The 22,376-nt window shown below is 37.5% G+C and overlaps 1 protein-coding gene across 4 annotated transcripts in view; it reads right to left on the reverse strand.

The window, feature by feature from the left end:
- The window catches only part of LOC127624767 (AF4/FMR2 family member 4-like), a 63,248-nt gene that overhangs the window by 31,548 nt on the left and 9,324 nt on the right, over window positions 1-22,376 (reverse strand). For 2 of the 4 annotated variants that reach the window (XM_052099636.1, XM_052099637.1), the window contains one exon: window positions 1,293-1,419. The exons of 1 other annotated variant lie outside the window; for it this stretch is intronic. In XM_052099636.1, coding sequence (XP_051955596.1) covers window positions 1,293-1,415 — 123 coding nt within the window. In that variant the 5' untranslated portion in view covers window positions 1,416-1,419. Of the gene's footprint in view, window positions 1-1,292; window positions 1,420-8,740; window positions 8,984-22,376 lie in introns of all 4 variants that reach the window. One more of the 4 variants, XM_052099635.1, reaches the window with a different exon arrangement.

Raw genomic sequence — 22,376 nt, forward strand, 5'->3', positions numbered from 1 at the left:
AAGTTCTTTACTTGTTTGCACCTGGTAAAATAAAACACAAGATATTTCCTGGTAACTAGAAAGAGCCTTTCAGGAACCAAGATGGAGATATGACAGGACCGAGCGCTTAGCAGAGGTTAGGAAGGCTTTCCCAGCAGACGTTTTAGGTCAATCAGGAACAAATATCAAAGCCCTTCATCTCAACAGCTTCAACAAGTAATTACCCCAAACGACACGCAATTACTTAATATCAAACGTAACATGTCAACAAAAAACAAAAAAAACATGTATGTATTACCATGGTACCATGTACCATATAGTATTCTTTAAACACCTTGGAGAACAGGACTGGGCGATATTTTGAGAATTGTCACGATTTTTCATATGATTATATTGCATATATAAAATTAAGCAGCTTTGTGAGTAGTGCAAAGATTTTAATGCACCTTTTTACTAGCCTATTGTGTTTTCTTAAAAACTTCGTCTTGCAAATTACAAAGAGATGTTTTAATTAAATGGTTGAGTATCAATACAGATTTTCAGATTAGATATCGATTTACAAGCTCTCAATTTGATTCCGATTTCACTAAGATTTGATTCTGATTAATTTGGGTATTTTACACTGACATCACCCATTTTGCTTGCATACTAAATCAGTTCTCAGCTAGTGCTGTCAATTACACAGGAAACCTTCTAAGATGGTGCATTACAAAAATGTATTTGATATATGTGATGACACACATAAATCTATCAAAACATTTTAATGAAAATTTTGCGGTTTATTATTATTTCCTGTTATAAATGAAAACAATTAAATATTCTGGTGTTCAGTAATAAATAAAAAAAAAAGCATGCCTTGATTATTTTTAACCATAATTTTACTATATTTTACTTCTTACATTAAGTATTTTGAATCTACTTGGCAACAATTGCTGCTGTTTGGTTAAGACCATCATAATAGTCAAATTCATTTCAGAATGAATACATAAAATTAATGCATACATTTTCCAGAGGCTGAAAAATAAGATATACATTTAGCTATAACGCCCACCTCAGAGAACCATGCAAGTAGCCCGGTACATGAATAGTGCACCCATTTATTACCATGGTATATAAATATCCAAATTCCGTGGTATTACCATCTGAAGCCATCACTGTACTAGTACCAGTTTTTTGTTAGGGGTTCTTTGTTAGGGAGCGAGATTAGTAACCCATAAATGTCAGAATCTAACAAATAACCAAAAAATAAATAAACCACCCAAGATAAAATGAGATCTAAAGGGCAAAGAAATGAAGAAACAAAATTAACTTACAACTTTATAAGGTTCAGGAAAGAGTGGGGAGTTAGCTGGATAGGCCTCTCCTCCCTGCTGGATTTCTTGATTTCTCCTTTCCCTTTCTTTCATACGGAGCACATTCCGGTCTTCACGGTTCATGTTGCTAACAACAGAGACAAAGTCACTAAGCATTGAGGTAGAGAAAAAGAGCTTTCTAACACCTTGATTTTCATTTAAAGAAATAGTATAGCCAAAAATGAATTACAACGAATAATAACTGGAGATTTCAAGATTCAAAAAAGGCTGAATACGTTCCATAAAAGTATCATAAATGTTCCATAAAAGTAGTCCATAAAATGTATGTTTATTTTCAGTTAATAGTGACTTCAATTTCAGTCTGTTCCTCACACAAAGCTATCATATGGGGGATATGGACCACTTTTATGATACTTTTATAATACCTTTGTTTTGCCCTTTTTGAAGCTTGACAGCCCCAGTCCCCATTCAGCACATTCTTCAAAATGTCTCCTTTCGTGTTCTACAGAAGAAAGTCAGACGGGTTTGGAATGACATGAGGATGAGTTAGTGATTGTCAGAAGTTTCATTTTTGGACTATTCCTTTAAACAAAGATCAAGTTACACATTTAAACAACAAATGAGCAAGACAAAAACAGGATCACTGGAAACAAGGTGATGACACCAGCTCAGATGTGCATTGTTCTCTTTGCTGGGCTATTTTACAAAATATATGACAAGTCAAAGGAATTCGTTTGTTCCACTAACTCACCTTTGTTCTATACTGGCCGGCTATTCCAAACATTAGCCCTACAATGCCAATATTATATCAAGCTAAATACACTAGACGTCGACCGTAAGTGGACTTTTCTGATACAATATCTTAATAAGGTGATGGGAAAGGCCGTTAACCAATTAATGGCCCGATAATTAAAAAAAAAATCGATTCATAAAATGTCAAAATTCTTATTCTTACTATGATGGGCACAGACAAAGAGTCAAGAAGTCATAGTCCCAGACGCAGTTTATTGTTCAACCGAAATCCCACTAATAACAAGAAAAAAGTGAAGATTTGGTTCAGAAATACACCGAGGACTTATTTTAATTAAAATTACAAAATTATGAAAACAATCGTCAACTACAGTCCTAGATTTTCGCAGATAACGACAGTTCCAAAAAGCTACTATCGGCACCGATTAATTGGTAAAACTGCTATATCGGTCTACCTCTAATACACACCATCATTATCTGCTCTGCACATCACAAAGTTTCACAATCACCTTAAACGTGGTATAAAATTACTCATTTCAAAATAACTCGTTATCCATTTGGTCAATGTTTACCATAAAGGAAATGCTGATCAAAGATGATACTTTCCTTATGTAGTAGCTACACTGACTTAGAATCTTTCAAAAAGGTCATTTCAAAAGTGAAGAAATGTTAATCTGCCAAAAATCTGAAGTTAAGTGAGATTTGTGGGGTACATTCTGTTAAACAGGTGTTGGGTAATTGATTGTGGCAAATTAAACTTCCTTTGTTCTATTCTGACGAACCTCATTCAGAAATGATCTTTGAGGACGTCCAAATGTCTTTCAAAACCACAAGCTGATGAAATCCCTATGAAACTATAAACTTGTTGAAAAGAGGCTAATGAACTGGTGGCTAATGACAGGCCTCCACACTGCATGTGACAAAAAATAAATAACTGTCAATAATTGACAGTCGGGAACACTTTGTTTGTGTTCATATGTGGTTTTGTCAGATTTCATCTTGTGCATTACTGAATTACCTCTTTGTAGCACACAACAGTATGCCTTAGCTAAAATGATGTTTCACCCTTTCCATTGACATGAGCTCAATGCACGCAACAAACACAACTGAAAAAAAATAGCTGAAAAATAGAACGTTAAAGAAATAGCGAGCAAGCAAAAGAAACAGTAAAGAGGTTGAAAGAAAGTACAGAAGTGTGAAAGAGAGAAGAAAAAGAGCAAAAACAGAGTGAAAGACATAGCAAGAAGGCTACAGAAAGAAAAAGAGTGATAGCGTGATTGAAAACAGCGTCATAAAGAGCAAATGAAGAGTTCAAATGAAAGGAGCCAAAAAAGGAGAGTGAAAAAATGAGCAAAAAACAGCAAGAGCAAAAAAAGGAAGAAGAGTGAAAAGAGGAAAAAAAAGGAGTGAAAACAGAGCAACAGAAAATGGTGAAGAGCGAGAGAAAGCGAAAATAGCCAAAGAAGTTCAAACAGTGAAATAGGTTTACACGATTAAGACAAAAATCATAATTGCCGATCATTTCCTTCGATCTTGTAATTGTGATTGTTCATTTCGATTAATAGAATTTACATTAAAATACTTATTTTGGGTGAGGCAGTTGCATGCCATATTTGTTTATGTAGTCTACGCATCAAAACAACTTGAGAACGGTTTCTGAATTGCTTTAATATTTCAATTGCATGAAAAACAAAATGTAATTCGCACTTTGAATAAATTGTAGTGTAATTTAGATGAACATTACTGATATGCCTTTAGACTAATTTAAACGCCTCTGATTTTCCTTTGCATTCATACAACGACAGAAAACATATATAGTAAATATAACATTTTGGCACAGTGAATGGGAGTACAACTAATTGGAATGCTGTAATTGACACTTTTTTTAATTATTATTACTATTATTATTATTATTATTATTATTATTATTATTATATACAGTGCTGTGGAAAACCATTTGCCCACATCCTGATTTCTTCTGTTTGTGTGCATCTCATCCTAAATTGTTTCAAAAATTCAAATAAAATCTAACATAAAACAAAGTACCATTAAAAAGTATCATTTTTAAATAATAATTATATTTATTGAAGCAAAAAAACGTATCCAGTACCAACTGGAGTGGTGGTGGCGTAGTGGCTAAAGCACAGGGCTGTTAATCAGATGGTCGATGGTTCGAACCCCACGGCCACCACCATTGTGTCCTTGAGCAAGGCACTTAACTCCAGGTTGTTCCGTGGGGATTGTCCTGGTAATAATTGCACTGTAAGTCGCTTTGGATAAAAGCGTCTGCCAAATGCATAAATGTAACTGTATGAATTTATTTGCCCCTTTAGTTACTAAATCCCCAAATCTATGAAACTGCATTCATAATGGAGTTCAGCTGGTGACTGAAATACAGTACTGTGCAAAAGTCTTTCACAAAATGTTTCTTACGATGGTTATTTATATCTTCATCTTTAGTGTGTCAATAGTAAATATAAACGTTAGACTCCCAAACATTACTTTTGCACATAGAAAAGATTAGAATAGAAGAACAGGGAGCCCTGCAACAGATGTCATGGCCCCCACAAAGCCCCCCACTGAACATTGTGTCAGTCTGAGATCACATAAAGAGACAGAAGCAATTGAGACAGCCGAAATAGAAAGAAGAACTGTGGTGAATTCTCCAAGAAGTTTGGAACATCCTCTCTGCCAACAACCAAGAAAAACTGTGTCCAGGTGAACCTAGGAGAATTGGTGCTGTTTTAAAGGCAAAGTTTTTACAACAAATATTGATTTAGCTTTTTTATGTTTACTGGACTTTGTATGACATTCAGTGATAAATGAATATTATTTAAGTCCTTATTTTTTGAAAACATCCTCACTATGCAAAATTTTTCACAAGTGACTAAAACTTTTGCACAGTACTGTACATCAGTCTGGGAAGGGTTACAAAGCTATTTCAAAGTTTCTGGGACTCCAAAGAATCACAGCGAGAGCCATGATCTCCAAATTGAGATAACTTGGCACAGTAGTGAACCTTCCCAGAAGTGGCCGACCTTCCAAAATTCCTTCAAGAGCACAGCGATGACTCAACCAGGAAATCACAAAAAAGCCAAGGACAACATCCAAGGAACTGCAGGCCTCTCTCGCATCAATAAAGGTCTCTGTTCATGACTCCACTATCAGAAAGACACCGGCCAAAAAACTACAAAAGAGCAGTGAGGCGAAAACCACTGCTAACCCAGAAGAACATTAAAGCTCGTCTGAATTTGACCAAAACACACCTTGATGATCCTCAAAACTTTTGGAAGAATGTTCTGTGGACTGATGAGTTGAAAGTAGAACTGTTTGGAAGACAGGGGTCCCGTTACATCTGGTTTAAATCAAACACAGAATCCCACCAAAATTACATCATACCTACGGTCAAGCATGGTGGTAGTGTGTGGATACTTTGCTTCTTCAGGGCCAGGGTGAATTGCAATAATTGAGTGAATTATGAATTCTGCGCTCTACCAGAAAATCCTAAAGGAGAATGTCCGGTCATCAGTCTGTGAGTTGAAGCTCAAGCACAACTGGATTATGCAGCAACACGATGATCCAAAAGAAGCTAAATTAAAGTTTTGGAGTGGCCTAGTCAAAGTCCCGATTGGGATGATGTGGCAGGACCTTAAACGGGCAGTTCATGCTCGAAAACCTTCGAATGTGGCTGAACTAAAGCAGTTCTGAAAAAAAGAGAGTGGGCCAAAATTCTACCGCAGTGTTGTGAAAGACTGATATCCAGTTATCAGAAGTGTTTGGTTGCAGTTGTTGCTGTTAAAGGTGGCACAACCAGCTATTAATTTTAAGGGGGCAGATAGCTTTTCACATGGGTGATATAAGTGTTGGATAACTTTTTGCTTCAATAAAACAAATATATATATATATTTTTGAAAACTGTATTTTGTGTTTACTCAGGTTGCCTTTGTTTTATGTTATATCTCATTTGAAGATCTAAAACAATTTAGTATGAAAAATACATAAAAACAGAAGAAATCAGGAAGGGGCAAATACTTTTCAACAGCACTGTAACTGCGAAAGCTGTTATTGTAAACTTGACTATTTTTTATATTATTTGTGCAGCCCTTGAGTGAAAGGAGTGAGCGAAAGAAAGAACAGTAAAAACAAAGTGTACTTGTGAAAACTGAGCGAAAAGAACAAAAACAGCAAATGAGCAAAACAGAAAGAAAGAAAACAGCGAAAGATTGAAAAAAGTAAACCGAACGAGAATGAAAAGTAAAGTGTGAGCGAAACAAAAGAGCAGACAAAAAGACGATAAAAGCGAAGTGGAACAATTGAGAGCGAAAGAAACAGCAATAACAGACTGGTGCAATAAGCCTTTACAATAATGTAGTCCACAAAAAGTTATTAACCATATCACTGAGCAAACAGCTTAATTCCAACAACAAAAAACATTATTGGACAATTAATTAAATCTCAGCATAAGCAAACTTCTGAAAGACTAAACTGTAAAGCAACCTTACAGGAAGTTGTATCATTGATTAGATCAGCAAACTATGAAAACTGAGGTTTGGAATTGAACAACAACATTTGGGGGAGGGGTGTGATTTCACAGTGTGTGTTTAACCTCCATTTCAAGGGAGCAGATTTTGACACATTCGATCCTGTCAAGGTAACAGGGATTGTTTTGTTAAGTGGATAGTCGTGTTGAGAAAGCATCCTTAATGAATGTGCCAATGGGAGAACGTTTGCAAGACAAAACCACTCAAATATCCAATGCAACATGATGTCACTTGATATACGAGCATTGCACTTAAGCTAAATCCAATTAGTGACACCTATGGCTATTAATTCATGATATTTGCTGATGAACTGGCATGAACACCCAAAACTAAATTTTTCTAAACTGCTCACAGTGTGAACGGCCCCATGATAGAAAATTAAGAGGCCCCAGTCTTTCAAAAGGCCCTTCCGTTTCAACAATTCTACCTTGAGGGCATTGAGCCTCCATTTTAAGAGGCAGAATACACTCCAACTTTCTACCTTTGTAAACACCGAAGGTATGTTATATTCAAAATCAATATATCAATATACAAAATAGCCAATATAAACATGAACACTGTTTCATCAAAATGTTTTAATTGTCATTAATTACTCACCCTTATCCAAACCCATTCGACAATTCCTTTCGCATATTGAAGCTTGCGACGTTGCGGTTGGTCATGTCACACACATTAACCAATGACGCTTAACATCAAACCTGATGCACCACATTTCTTTGCAGTATATATGAGAATATGATTCGTGCTAATCAGCAATTTAAATTATCGCTATACTCATCACTCAAATCTGTTGCATGCTATCAGAAGACTTAGGTTACAGTGAACAAGTCATATGGACTGCTTTCATTATACTTTTATGATGCTTTTTTTTTTTTTTTAAGCTTAAGCTTGTGGTCACTGGCCGATATATAATTTTTTCCAATTCATCTGTGCCAGTAGTTGCTTTTTGGAACTATAATTTTTCCGCAAATGTTTATGCAGATAGTTGTCATCGATTATTTTTTTTATTCCTCTGAGTTGCTCCGTGGCCGACACTGAAGGATTCTACAGTTAGAACGTCTTGGTTCAACAGTATAACTGGTGAAATAAAAACAATCTATATTTTTATCCTCACTTCAATGCACATTATTCTGATAACATAATCAAATGTTCTAAATTGAAGTGAGGTCATGACAAGAAAAATGCGACGTTATAGAAATGTGAAGTATTTATTGTTGGTGTCATCTTCGACAGTGACACCTAGTGGTGTGGATGCAGCATCATTCAAAACCAATAGTTTTCAGTTACAGATGCCACTGAAGAAATTTGCTATACACAGTGAGACATGATTAATTGAATCCAAGAGTGAAAGTGTCCAATAAAAAATGGTTACTAAGATTAATTGAGTAATATTCAGCTGGTCATGTGATGCTAACATGTCTGCCCCCATGAGGGAGCCCCTCCCCCATGTAGAATAAAACCGCTTTTATGAGGTTACTGATATGACTATGATGAGTACATTTATGAGTCCTCATCTCATGTGAGTGCTCATGATTTTAAACACATTCTTTAAAATTCCAATTAATTTCTCTAGGAGCAAACTTTTTTTTTATAAGGGAAACAATTACTGAGTGCACCTTTAAGAAAATAGCAAGCAAGTGTGAACACTAAAGCTGCAAAATGTATATATACATTTTCACCACATTAAGTGTTTTGATTGATTATGGGACTAATAAATAGTAATATTAAAATTATTATATTTTTCAGAGCATAGTACCCCCTTAAATACTAACATTAATTCAATTTGAATGACTTTTGGTTGTGATGCTATTTTAAGACAAATTACTTGGAAAAAACCCTTCATCGAAACCTTTGTAGAGTACATTTGGAGGTGCTTCATACAATAATATCATCAAAATTATTATTTGTCAGGCCTGTCTAGACTATTCAAATTTTTTTGGCATAGATCCTACACCACGACGAGAGAGCTTTTGCTCATTTAAGACCAACTTTAAGACAAGATACGCTTTATATCCTCCTAAATCCAATAAATAATCTTTATGTTATAGAAATACAACAAATACAGGGTGTGGATTATTAAGAGAAGGCCTAAAACTTCACCATCTGTCAGTCCTACAGCAGTTACTCACTGAAAACATGGCTGGTGTTATTTCTTACCCTGACTGAGAGGCCATGGCCTCAACCAATGAACCATTGGAAGAGAATTGAGAGAAAATTCCACACAACTCGATGGTGTTTTCCAGCTACGTCTCCCTCCCGTTTAGTGCCATCCACTTTGATGTAAAGTTTCTTGATCTGCAGTTTTCACACTTCAATCTTCTCTGCTGTATTTCCTGGGAGTTGAGCAAAACTGACTTAGGGAGGGGAGGATACCGTCTGTCTGCGGACCATACCACTCAGCTAAAGAGAGGAGGATCAAAGTCAAAATACACAGCTGAGAATGGAAAAAAAACCCTGCTATACTTTAGGAGAAAGTATGCCGTTTTAGAACCTTTGTATTAAATATGTAGCATTTGTAACCACTTGACCATTATGCAAAGAAATAACACAAAACTGATCAAATATCTAACTAGACCAAATGCCTAAGTTTACAAAAAAGCTATTCTCATACACTTATTGGGTGAATATAGTACTGTGTAACAGTGGTTCCCTACTTGTGGTTAGACCAGGACATTTTCAGGATTCATGAGAATTGCCGAACATGAAGTGGTGGTTCAACAATAACCACAAAAACAAATCCTTTATTTATACACCTCAGCATGAAGTGAAAGTTCTGAAAGAGCCTGCTCAACTGAGCAAGAAACCCCTCTGTGTCATGTGGAAAATGGTGCAGTCCACCACAGCCCTCATAAGGAGATGTTATTTTATGCCAGTCAGCCAGTGATGCTGTGACTCAGAGCAGAGTGCAACCAATCAGATGCTCCCTCTCAGTAGATACATGCCCTCCCCCCACTTGGGCTTGAGCCAACAGAATCAGCATAAATGTCCTTAAAGGGCCAGCTGCAGTTTTTTTAACAGTTGCAAAGTTAAAGCATGTCAAAAGCATTAGTGCACATAACCATCCACAGACACTGACGAGGCAATTAGTTGCAGTCTGAAAACCTGCAACTTTCACTTGCAATACAGGCAAAATCACAAACAGTGGAGAGTAACTCGCCACTATAGTTTGAAACAAATTTATATATATAGTATATCTCATCCAAAACATGCCTATTGTTTGCTTTAATACAAAGCTATTCTCATACACTTATTGGGTGAATATAGCGCTGTATAACAGTGGTTCCCTACTTGTTCAGACCAGGACATTTTCAGGATTCATGAGAATTGCTGAACATGAAGTGGTGATTCAACAGTACCAAAATTGATTATTATACAAAACTAAACCAAAATCCATCTAAAACTCAAAAGCAGAAATGCTTTATTATTAAGAACTTTAAATAAAATTAAAACATTAAAATCTTATTACCTGTGTGCAGGTAATAAGATTTAATTAATAAATTCAATTAATAAATAAAGAGAATAATTTAAATGAATACACTTAAGAAATGCAAGTATTGGCATTTTCCTCTTCAAATATTCTTAGTTCAGTGCATTTAAATACATTTAGTCTATGTTTATTTCGAATTTGGGAATTGTTCAATTACTGTTAATAAATTACTGGTAGTAGTAACTTCTATATTAAGATACTTAAGATATATCATTTGTATTGAGTTCATTAAAACTTCACGTTGTGAAGCGTGGGATATTTCGGAACTTTGGACTAAATTTTTTTATTTGAAATTAAAACAGTACTTAACATACCGTTTCTAAGGTAATGGTGTGATTTCAGCTGGATGTGCCTTTGTGCTTTCCCGATGATTGTTGACATAATTGTAGGTTGGGGTATAACAAGGTGATCAACAGTGCTTGTTGTCCTGTTGTACTTTAATACTCTTTCACCGTGTGTGCAGAAAACATTCATTTTAATTTATCGAGAAACGCTCCAGCATTGTTTACATTGAACCCGCTTCATCTCTGATATGTGCGTCAGCTCTTCTGTGATTTGGATGAGAAGTGTCACGCAGAGCCAAGCACCCTCAAGCAGCAGGTGACTGTGTAGACAGCCTTATTGACGTCTGACTGCATGATTACTGAACGCATTTGGCCAAAAATGAATTAAATCGCTAATCCATCAAATTATTAAATGACAATTAATCGATTTTCGCTAAATTATTAACAGCCCTATTTTTAAATCATTATTTTAAATTCATCCTAAAAGCCATTGTAGTCAAGTATATTCAAAATGATTAATGAAATAAAAAAACTCTAATTAAGGATAAAGAATGCATGTTTTCCACAGTTTTTCTAATTGAAAGCAAGGAATGGTATTTAATTTACAGAATACTATATAGTAAATGTCATTTATATGCACCAATACAGTAATAAAAACGAAACATGTACCTACAGATATAAAAAAACAAATTGTGAGTGAAAATGAGTAAGGTGTGCAAAACTACAACTTAATAATAATAATACCCATTATTATTGTTATTCTGTAACCCAACAATTATTTATTGTTGTCCAGTTTATTATAATTTTAATGGCTGCACTGCTGTGTCAGTGTATATTGTTCATTATGTTTCTCATTACAAAATCTGGTAGAACGCTGTCACTGCCTTTATTTCTGTGACACTGTGTTTTTAGATTTGTATAATAACTTTGTGGTTTAAATGTTTGAAATTCCACGAATGGGTGCATCTGCAGCACTTTGCCTAGACAATGTAAGTGAACCGCTATGAGACGGCAGAGAATATTATATCTGCCCGTGTATACAGAACACATCACACCGGTCACCTCTTGAGCATATTGTGCAGCTTTCCCTTTGGGGCCCCCAATTGTGTGGTTTGCGTGGTGGTTATCTCTGCTACTGACTGTAGAGTCTGAATGGACATACAGCCCATGAGGTCAAAAAAATAAATTAAGCTGATTTATTTTGCTTTATCTTAACAATGCACATTTAGGGGCCTGGGTATCTCAGCAAGTAAAAGACGATCACTACCACACCTGGAGTCACAAGATCGAATCCAGGGCTTGCTGAGTGACTCCAGTCAGGCTTCCTAAACAACCAATTGGCCCGGTTGCTATGGTGGATAGAGTCACATGGGGTAACCTCCTCGTGGTCGCTATAATGTGGTTCACTCTCAGTGGGGCACGTGTCGAGTTGTGTGTGGATGACGTGGAGAATAGCATGAAGCCTCAACATGCGCTAGGTCTCCACGGTAACGCGCTCAACAAGCCACATGATAAGATGCGCAGATTGATGGTCTCAGATACGGAGGCAACTGAGATTCGTCCTCCGCCACCCGGATTGAAGTGAGTCACTACGCCACCACAAGCACTTAGAGCGCATTGAGAATTGGGCATTCCAAATTGGGGAGAAAAACCCCCCCCAAAGAAAACACTGCACATTTAAAGGGTAACTAGACACCTGCTCAGAGTCTGACTCCACCCACTAGAAATATTTGAAAATGCAGGAAAAGTGGGCAGACCCCGGCGGGGATAGAGGGAACGAACCGAGTGCGGGGCTGAGGGGGGGGGGGGCACCTGAGACTCGTAGTGACGGATTAATTGACAGCTGTTGTCAGACTCTATGTTATTATTATTCATCACACGGTCGCAAGACGACATGTACATGAATCTGGCGTGGTGAGCTGGAACCTGCTTATGTCAGCTGTCACCGCTTACGTCACGAAGTACCGCAACAGCCAATAGGAAAATTCAACTGCAGTAGCCACCGTTCAACCTGAAGAGGGCAGCACTCAGATGTTTTTACACCATATATTGTAGAATTAAAACACTTTATATACAAATGTCAAAAAAATTACTTGAATCAATGACCAGTACCAATAAAGCCCCATGCTTACAGATCATTAACTAAAAAAAGTTGGTTTAGGGTTTAGTTACCCTTTAACCTATATGATTAGTTCCAACCCCAATAAAAAAAGACTGTGACTCTTTTGTCACGAGCCACCAGTTGAGAACACTGGCATATAATAAAGTATAATAAACGTATAATCAAAAGACATTAAAACTGTGCTATAAACCATTTGTTACAGCTTAATCTGGATTTGATTATTTACAAATGTATGTGTCAAACAACTCTCTGCTCATTCTGCTTTTGAATTTCACTTCATAATATGAAATGTTTACCAAATGCAAAAGAAAGTGAACTGTTTAAGATCCACTAAACTAATCAATAATCTTCCATCCCAGCTCTATCAGCTATATAGTGGTTTCCCGATACTAAACATTGTCAATTTAATTTTATGCAATTTTTGCAATTTTATTTTTAATATGGTATTATTTATTTTATTTTTTTGTGGTAATGCCTGAAACTTCCAACTTCTGCTCTATTAAAGTTTACAGAAATTTGGATTGCGCAGTTATGCAACATGCAAATAATATTTGACTACAACCAATTTGTAAAACAAGTTTATTTGTTAAAATGCAAAAATGTCTGAATCATTTACGATTGTAAAGCAAAAACACTCCCAGTACTGGAATATGTTGTGCCCCACTTTTTATGTAAACTATTATTATGCTTAAGAAGTGCATGGCTTAATTCATAAAATGTTGAAGGCACATAGATCATTTTTTCAAATGTTATGCAATGAATCATGTTTTAAATGTAGCAAACAATACAGTGGAAGGTGTGCTTTACAATATGTAAATCATATAGACCCTATTAGGGTTGCACGGTATACCGGTACTAACAAAATATAGCAATACCAAAAAAAAATAATAATTTACGGAACGATATTATCATGTTGTTAATTTTGGTAGCATATTAAAGTATGCTGCCATTAGCAAAATGTGATGTAATTTGAGTTGAGATTAAATCAAAGACAATTTGAAAATAATAATAAAAAAGCTTCTATATGGCCAAGTGTGATCAATAAACAACAGAAGGATGTCATTTAATTAAATAATATACAGTCACACGCACGCCAGAGTATAAGAGACGACTCTATGTCCTGTCATCTCCTTCACAAACACACGCACGCGCACACATGTTGGTGTGGCTATATTTATGAGGACTCTACATTAGGTCCGAAACGATTAGTCGACGTTATGGACAATAAAAAATTGCCGACAAAAATTTTCATTGTCGAATAGACGTTTGATCTCATTTAACATAACATGAGATCATATTAAACTCTAATGATGACACGTGAGAGCAGAACTGCAGCTCGCGCACTGAGGAGAGGAACAATTACACAACTCACAGTCCAGATGCACTCTAAACTTTCACAGCTTCATGTGATGTAGATCGAAATGTAATTATACAAAAATAAAAAATAAATAAATATAGAAGCACTCTCGTTGTGGATTAAGCGGAGCAAGAGCATTTTTAAAAGGAAAACCCCGGCATTACATCTTTAATGCAGTTATATTTAATGAATTATAGCTTTATTAAAGTTCAAATAACACAGAAGCAGATCATGTAAATAACTACAAACTCCAAAACTGGCATTTCCCTATGCGGTCAGCGCCTCTAAGAGACAGCGAATGTCCCGATCTAAGGGGGAAGAGATAGAAACTGCACCCGGCTGATGCACACTCTGTCACAGGGACGCTCGTCTCTTGAGTGTGCATGCTTATAGCAGCTAGATTAGAACGTGACGGCCCAAGACTTGTTGAATCATAATATACAGTATGTCACTGTGTGTTTCTTATCATAAAAATAATCAGCAATAGGCAGCTTTATTAAAAAGAGCCAGTTTTTTTTTTTGTAAGTTAAAGATGGAATGAAGTGAGGGGGCCTGGGTAATTCAGCGAGTAAAGACGCTGACTACCACCCCTGGAGCGGCGAGTTCGAATCCCAGGGCGTGCTGAGTGACTCAAGCCAGGTCTCCTAAGCAACCAAATTGGCCTGGTTGCTAGGGAGGGTAGAGTCACAAGGGGTCCTACTTGTGGTCGCTATAATGTGGTTCGCTCATGGCGAGTTGTGCGTGGATGCTGCGGAGGATGCCGTGAAGCCTTCACACGCACTAGGTCTCCGCAGTAACACGCTCAACAAGCCACGTGATGAGATGCACGAATTGACGGACTCAAGACGCGGAGGCAACTGAGTTTTGTCCTCCGCCACCCAGATTGAGTCACTAAGCCACCACAGGACTTGGAGTGCACTGAGAATTTGGCATTCCAAATTGGGGAGAAAAAGGGAAGAAAAAAAAAAACAACTGATGTATTGTAGTGAACAGAAAATTCTTAACCCCATTTTACACTGCAACAACATACATTTTTTATTAGTTTTTGTTTTGGCTTGTTTTCCAATATAAATATCTAAAACAACATACATTATGCAACTATGCTGCAGAAAAACATTTATATCTGAGAATGCTGAACATAATATAAAAAAAAAGATGTAAAAGATTCACCTGAGAAGCAGCATATAAGATATTTAGACATGCTTTTAGAGAATAGATCATGAATACACATATATTTTGTCTTTACTGCACTGGCAGTAAGTGTATTTTTGAAAAATACACTTACAGTGCATCCGGAAAGTATTCACAGCGCTTCACATTTTCCACATTTTGTTATGTTACAGCCTTATTCCAAAATGGATTAAATTCATGATTTTCCTCAAAATTCTACAAACAATACCCCATAATGACAACGTGAAAGAAGTTTGTTTGAAATCTTTGCAAATTTATTAAAAATAAATCACATGTACATAAGTATTCACAGCCTTTGTCACGACACTCAAAATTGAGCTCAGTTGCATCCTGTTTCCACTGATTGAGTCCACCTGTGGTAAATTCAGTTGATTGGACATGATTTGGAAAGGCACACACCTGTCTATATAAGGTCCCACAGTTAACAGTGTATGTCAGAGCACAACCAAGCCATGAAGTCCAAGGAATTGTCTGTAGACCTCCGAGACAGGATTGTATCGAGGCACAGATCTGGGGAAGGGTAAAGAAACATTTCTGCAGCATTGAAGGTCCAAATGAGCACAATGACCTCCATCACTCATAAATGGAAGTTTGGAACCACCAGGATTCTTCCTAGAGCTGGTCGCCCGGCCAAACTGAGCAATCGGGGAGAAGGGCCTTAGTCAGCGAGGTGACCATGAACCCGATGGTCATTCTGACAGAGCTCCAGCATTTCTCTGTGGAGAGAGGAGAACCTTCCAGAAGAACAACCATCTCTGCAGCACTCCACCAATACGGCCTGTATGGTAGAGTGGCCAGATTGAAGCCACTCCTCAGTAAAAGGCACATGACAGCCCACCTGGAGTTTGCCAAAAGGCACCTGAAGGACTTTCAGACAATGAGAAACTAAATTCTATGTTCTGATGAAACAATGATTGAACTCTTTGGCCAGAAGGGCAAGCATCATGTCTGGAGGAAACCAGGCACCGCTCATCACCTGGCCAATACTATCCCTACAGTGATGCATGGTGGTGGCAGCATCATGCTGTGGGGATGTTTTTCAGCAGCAGGAACTGGGAGACTAGTCAGGATCGAGGGAAAGATGAATGCAGCAATGTACAGAGACATCCTTGATAAAAACCTGCTCCAGAGCGCTCTGGACCTCAGACTGGGGTGAAGGTTCATCTTCCAACAGGACAACAACCCTAAGAACACAGCCAAGATAACAAAGGAGTGGCTACGGGACAACTCTGTGAATGTCCTTGAGTGGCCCAGCTAAAGCCCAGACTTGAACCCGATTGAAAATCTCTGGAGAGATCTGAAAATGGCTGTGCACCGACGCTCCCCATCCAACCTGATGGAGCTTGAGAGGTTCTGTAAAGAAGAATGAGAGAAACCGCCCAAAAATAGGTGTGCCAATCTTGTAGCATCATACACAAAAAGACTTGAGGCTGTAATTGGTGTCAAAGGTGCTTCAACAAAGTATTGAGCAAAGGCTGTGAATACTTTTGTACATGTGATTTGTTTATTTTTTTTTTTTTTTATACATTTGCAAAGATTTCAAACAAACTTCTTTCATGTTGTCATTGTTGGGTATTGTTTGTAGAACTTTGAGGAAAATAATGAATTTAATCCATTTTGGTATAAAGCTGTAACAAAATGTGGAAAAAGTGAAGCACTGTGAATACCTCTTTATTGTTATAAGCCACGTTTAATACAAACTTTTAAGCCGGTGCACAAGCTGAATAATCGGTTAAGAGCAAATGATTAATCGTTACAATAATTGCTTGAATAGTATAATAATCATTCTGAAAATCATTAGATTAATCGTTTATCAAAATATTTGTTAGCTGCAGCCCTAATCTCCATAGACATAATGATTTTTATACTGTATGAACTGTAGTTTCTATCCAATAACTCTTCCCCTAAACCCAACCTCACAAAAAAAACATTCAGCATTTTTTACATAAAAAATAAATAAAACACTGTTTAGTAGATTTAAGCGATTTGAATCATGGAGACACTAAAAATTTCCTCATAAACCACATTTATAGCATAATACCCTCGTAATTACCAGTTTGTAGCCAAAATAAAATGTCCTCGTAAACCACCCAAACCCGCCCACACACAAACAACTGATGCTTGATTTTCATACAATGTGTTCAATAGTAGCCACAGATCAGCGTCTTAAGTATATAAAAAGCAGATTTCATCTTGCAAGTTGCGGAAAGCTTGATATAATGACCCCTATACAGGAAGAACTTGAAATGAGAGCTCTATTGCGTGAAATGGAAGACAGAAAAATATTACTGTATAAAAGTGTAATATTCAAAGCAGTCGCAATAATACTCATAGTAACAATAATATAATATTAAATAGATATATTATTAGTATTATTATCTGTAAGCAATATCACATAAGCAAGTGTACTGAATATCAGCATGTTGTGATTCAGTCATGGCAGCCTTTTCCATCAGGTAATCAGATTTTTAGGAGAACCATTGGACCAGAGTTTTAATTTAATGTTTTAATTAATACTTTAAAGCTCTGTTGTGCAAGTTTGGATTTTTTTTTTTAATCTGTACAGTATGTATTTGATAAACAAATACTCTGTGCATATTCTGTAAAAAGGCACTTAACACTCAAATATAAATCACCTATATGGAATGATGACACTAAGGAGAAGACGGGCAAAAATGGTGCTTTATGTGGACTATTTTTCTCCCAAGAACGTCAAAAAGTAGTGTAACATTACACTTTTAAATTCTTATAATCAGATTACAGTTACTCATTTTCAATTAGGTCAATTAGGTTAAATTACTTTTAAGTACATTTCTCAGGTTACACATATTTAAAAAAATATTTATGTACAGTACATTAAAACATTATTATTAAAAAAAGAAAATTCTTAAAAAGCTTAAGGGCGTGTGCCTCTAAAAATGTTTTAAAGTAACTCACAACTAATTAGTAAAGTGATTACTTTTTGATAATGTAATCAGTAGAGTAATTTGATTACAATTAAAGAAAAGTCATTCATTTGCACTGGATTACTTTGAATAACTAATCCAACACTGAATATCAGTGTATTTTTACATGTGAGAGCGAGGAAGTAACATGTTTCGTATTGCGAAAATACAATGCGGGACATCACTTAAACAAGTCAAGACAAGGAAGAACGTGTTATTAATAAGTTCTTTATAGTTGTCGAACAGCAATGTCGCAATTACCATATATTTATTAAACATTACCCAAATATTAAAAAAAATTTTACCCACTAAATGTGATATTAGTCATTAATGTGATGTAAGATTTTGGTCATACAGTGAAGGAAAAAACTATTTGATCCCCTGCTGATTTTGTACGTTTGTACACTGACAAAGAAATGATCAGTCTATAATTTTAATAGCAGGTTAATTTGAACAGTGAGAGACAGAACAACAACAAAAAAATCCAGGAAAATGCATGTCAAAAATGTTATAAATTGAATTGCATTTTAATGAGGGAAATAAGTATTCGACCCTCTCTTAATCAGAGATTTCTGGCTCCCAGGTGTCATTTGTACAGGTACAGAGCTGAGATTAGGAGCACACTCTTAAAGGGAGTGCTCTAATCTCAGCTTGTTACCTTTATAAAAGACACCTGTTCACAGACGCAATCAATCAATCAGATTCCAAACTCTCCACCATGGCCAAGACCAAAGAGCTGTCCAAGGATGTCAGGGACAAGATTGTAGATCTACACAAGGATGGAATCGGATACAAGACCATCGCCAAGCAGCTTGGTGAGAAGGTGACAACAGTTGGTGCAATTATTCGCAAATGGAAGAAACACAAAAGAACTGTCAATCTCCCTCGTTCTGGGGCTCCATGCAAGATCTCACCACGTGGAGTTGCAATGATCATGAGAACAGTGAGGAATCAGCCCAGAACTACACAGGAGGATCTTGTCAATGATCTCAAGGCAGCTGGGACCATAGTCACCAAGAAAACAATTGGTAACACAATACGCCGTGAAGGACTGAAATCCTGCTGTGCCCGCAAGGTCCCCCTGCTCAAGAAATCACATGTACAGGCCCGTCTGACGTTTGCCAATGAACATCTGAATGATTCAGAGGAGAACTGGGTGAAAGTGTTGTGGTCAGATGAGACCAAAATCGAGCTCTTTGGCATCAACTCAACTCGCTGTGTTTGGAGGAGGACGAATGCTGCCAATGACCCCAAGAACACCATCCCCACCATCAAACATGGGGGGTGGAAACATTATGCTTTGGGGGTGTTTTTCTGCTAAGGGGACAGGACAACTTCACCGCATCAAAGGGACGATGGACGGGGCCATGTACTGTCAAATCGTGGGTGAGAACATCTTTCCCTCAGCTAGGGCATTGATAATGGATCGTGGATGGGTATTCCAGCATGACAATGACCAAAAACACACTGCCAAGGCAACAAAATAGTGGCTCAAGAAGAAGCATATTAAGGTCCTGGAGTGGCCTAGCCAGCCTCCAGACCTTAATCCCATAGAAAATCTGTGGAGGGAGCTGAAGGTCAGAGTTGCCACACATCAGCCTCGAAACCTTAATGACTTGGAGAAGATCTGCAAAGAAGGGTGGGACAAAAATCCCTCCTGAGATGTGTGCAAACCTGGTGGCCAACTACAAGAAACGTCTGACCTCTGTGATTGCCAACAAAGGTTTTGCCACCAAGTACTAAGTCATGTTTTGCAGAGGGGTCAAATACTTACTCATTAAAATGCAATTCAATTTATAAAATTTTTGACATGCATTTTTCTGGATAGTTTTGTTGTTATTCTGTCTCTCAGCGTTCAAATTAACATACCATTAAAATTATAGATCATTTCTTTGTCAGTGGTCAAACGTACAAAATCAGCAAGGGATGAAATACTTTTTTCCCCCTCACTGTACTGCTCACCCCATGCATAATACATAGCATAACTACACTATTTAACATATATTCAAAATCAGAACAGTGCACAGACAGTACAGTGTGTGATATCTCTCAGGATTGTGTGCTCAGTGTGTGTGCTGGACTCACGTACACAAGCTACCCACTTAAAAGTAGTCTAATTTTACATCATCATAAAGCTGTGACTTAAAGTAAAACCTCAACAAAATAAACAACTTTAACAGTAATGTGTGATCTTTCAAATTAATGAGATGCATTTAAAGTTTGAATTAATTGCTTGGCTGTTATCCAAAACTTTCATGTCCTGAATAAGAACACAGCAGCCCTTAGGCAGAACAAAAAAAAAAAAAAGGCTTTGATCTTTTTACTGACTTGGAATGCACCGCTGTTCATAAATGCTATTCTGACCTTATCTAACCCCATCAACTGACAGCAGAGGATGCAAACAACACCAAACAAAAGACACCAGATCCTGTGCTAACAAACTGACATTTCAAACTAGGTTTGTAAGAATCAGGGGTTCTCAACATGTTTTGTTTCAGGCCCTAGATTTTACATTGGATATGATGTGGACACCCAACATAACACCAAAACTGTTTATCATATAAAAGCAAATATGTTCTTAACATCAACCATGGACATTTTTAAAGGAATGTTCTGGGTTCAGTAAAAGTTAAGCTCATTCGATAGCATTTGTGGCATAATATTGATAACTGCAAAAGGTTTTCAACTCATTCCTCCTTTATCGTAATAAAAGCAAAAATGGAGGGGGCCTGGGTAACTCAGCGAGTATTGACGCTGACTACCAACCATGGAGTCACGAATTTGAATCCAGGGAGTGCTGAGTGACTCCAGTCAGGTCTCCCAAGCAACCAAATTGGCCCGGTTGCAAGAAAGTCACATAGGATAACCTCCTAGTGGTCTCGATAAGTGGTTCTCGCTCTCAATGGGACACGTGGCAATTTGTGCGTGGCTCACGGAGAGTAGCATGAGTCTCCGCGTGCTGCGAGTCTCTGCGGTGTCATGCACAACGAGCCACGTGATAAGATGCACGGATTTACGGTCTCAGAAGCAGAGGCAACTGAGACTTGTCCTCCGCCCCCCGGATTGAGGCGAGTAACCTTGCCACCACGAGGTCCTACTAAGTACTGGGAATTGGGCATTCCAAATTGGGAGAAAAGGGTATATATTAGAGATGCACCGATCGACCGGCCAGGGACCGGAAATAGCTGATAACGTCACAGCCGCATGTAAACATGTCATTGGCGTGGAAGATCTTCACTGTGAGTGAAGAATACATAAAGTTCGAAATCTGTAATAATTTTAAGGCCAAAGTAAACCGCGGGGGAACCACAAAAAGAACTTTCGGAACAACAAACCTAATTAGACATTTAAAACACCATCACCCGGCTAAAAATGCCCATTTTAAAAAAGAAGCTAAAAAGTGAAAGCGGCTAAAGCCAGCCAGAGCTCAGAGCCAGTCACAAGTCAGCAGCCTCTCCTATCATTCCTTGGTATGAGCAGCGAAAATGCCAAAGCAATTACGAGGAAAATGATGGAATTAATGGCCCTGGATGACCCGCTGTTCTCCATATTTGAGGACAGAGGGATCAGAAATCTGATAAATTTCCTCGATACAGAGTAGGAGGTTATTTTCCGACGTCGCGTTGCCCGAGTTGTTTAATCTCGTGTCATGTAACACACGCAGCCTGTTATCTGTCAACATTTGGGTACACAAATCCGGGAGAGGGGAAGTGGGGTGCTGGATGGCAGAGGCAGGCTAAATACTATACAAATTGTGCCGTTTTGATTTAAAGTTCTGAGTAACGTAATTTTAACCCACCGTGTCCGATATTAAAATCAGTGCGACACACATTGCAAAAGGCGTGGGCATTGTCGGTATGGCTTCGGGATATGAAATTCAATTCTTCCATCCAGCTGTTGTTAAATGTACATGTATATTTTGTTTTTTTTCAACGGAGCACCAGCTGAGTCTTCCTCTCCCATTGTACCAGTGATGCTTGATTTAACATCCCGCGTCTATCTGAGCAGGCAGTATCAACAGCGCATCTGGGTTTTAGGTTGCCAGATTGTGGTCACAAATGATTTGTAATGTGTATGCTGTGTCGATTGTGTGAATAGGATGCGTTTCATTCAAGATCTGGCAACTGGACCACCTTGGAAAAATATATTGATGTGATTATTCATATAACGTGGTTTGGGCCATACAAATTACGGGAGTTTTTTTTGGGAGAAATAACAAAACGGGAGACTCCCGGGAAAAACGGGAGTGTTGACAGGTACGAAGTTACAAGCAGTTCCCGAAGCAGTGCTCAGTTTTACAACTGATATTTGGACATCTAACGTAAGTTGAGCGTATTAGACACTTCAGTTTTTCAGATCTTTGGAATTGTTTTGTTAGACGAGTAATAAAGAGAAAAAGGTCCATTT

This window comes from Xyrauchen texanus, chromosome 31 (assembly GCF_025860055.1).
Source record: "Xyrauchen texanus isolate HMW12.3.18 chromosome 31, RBS_HiC_50CHRs, whole genome shotgun sequence".
NCBI lineage: Eukaryota > Metazoa > Chordata > Actinopteri > Cypriniformes > Catostomidae > Xyrauchen > Xyrauchen texanus.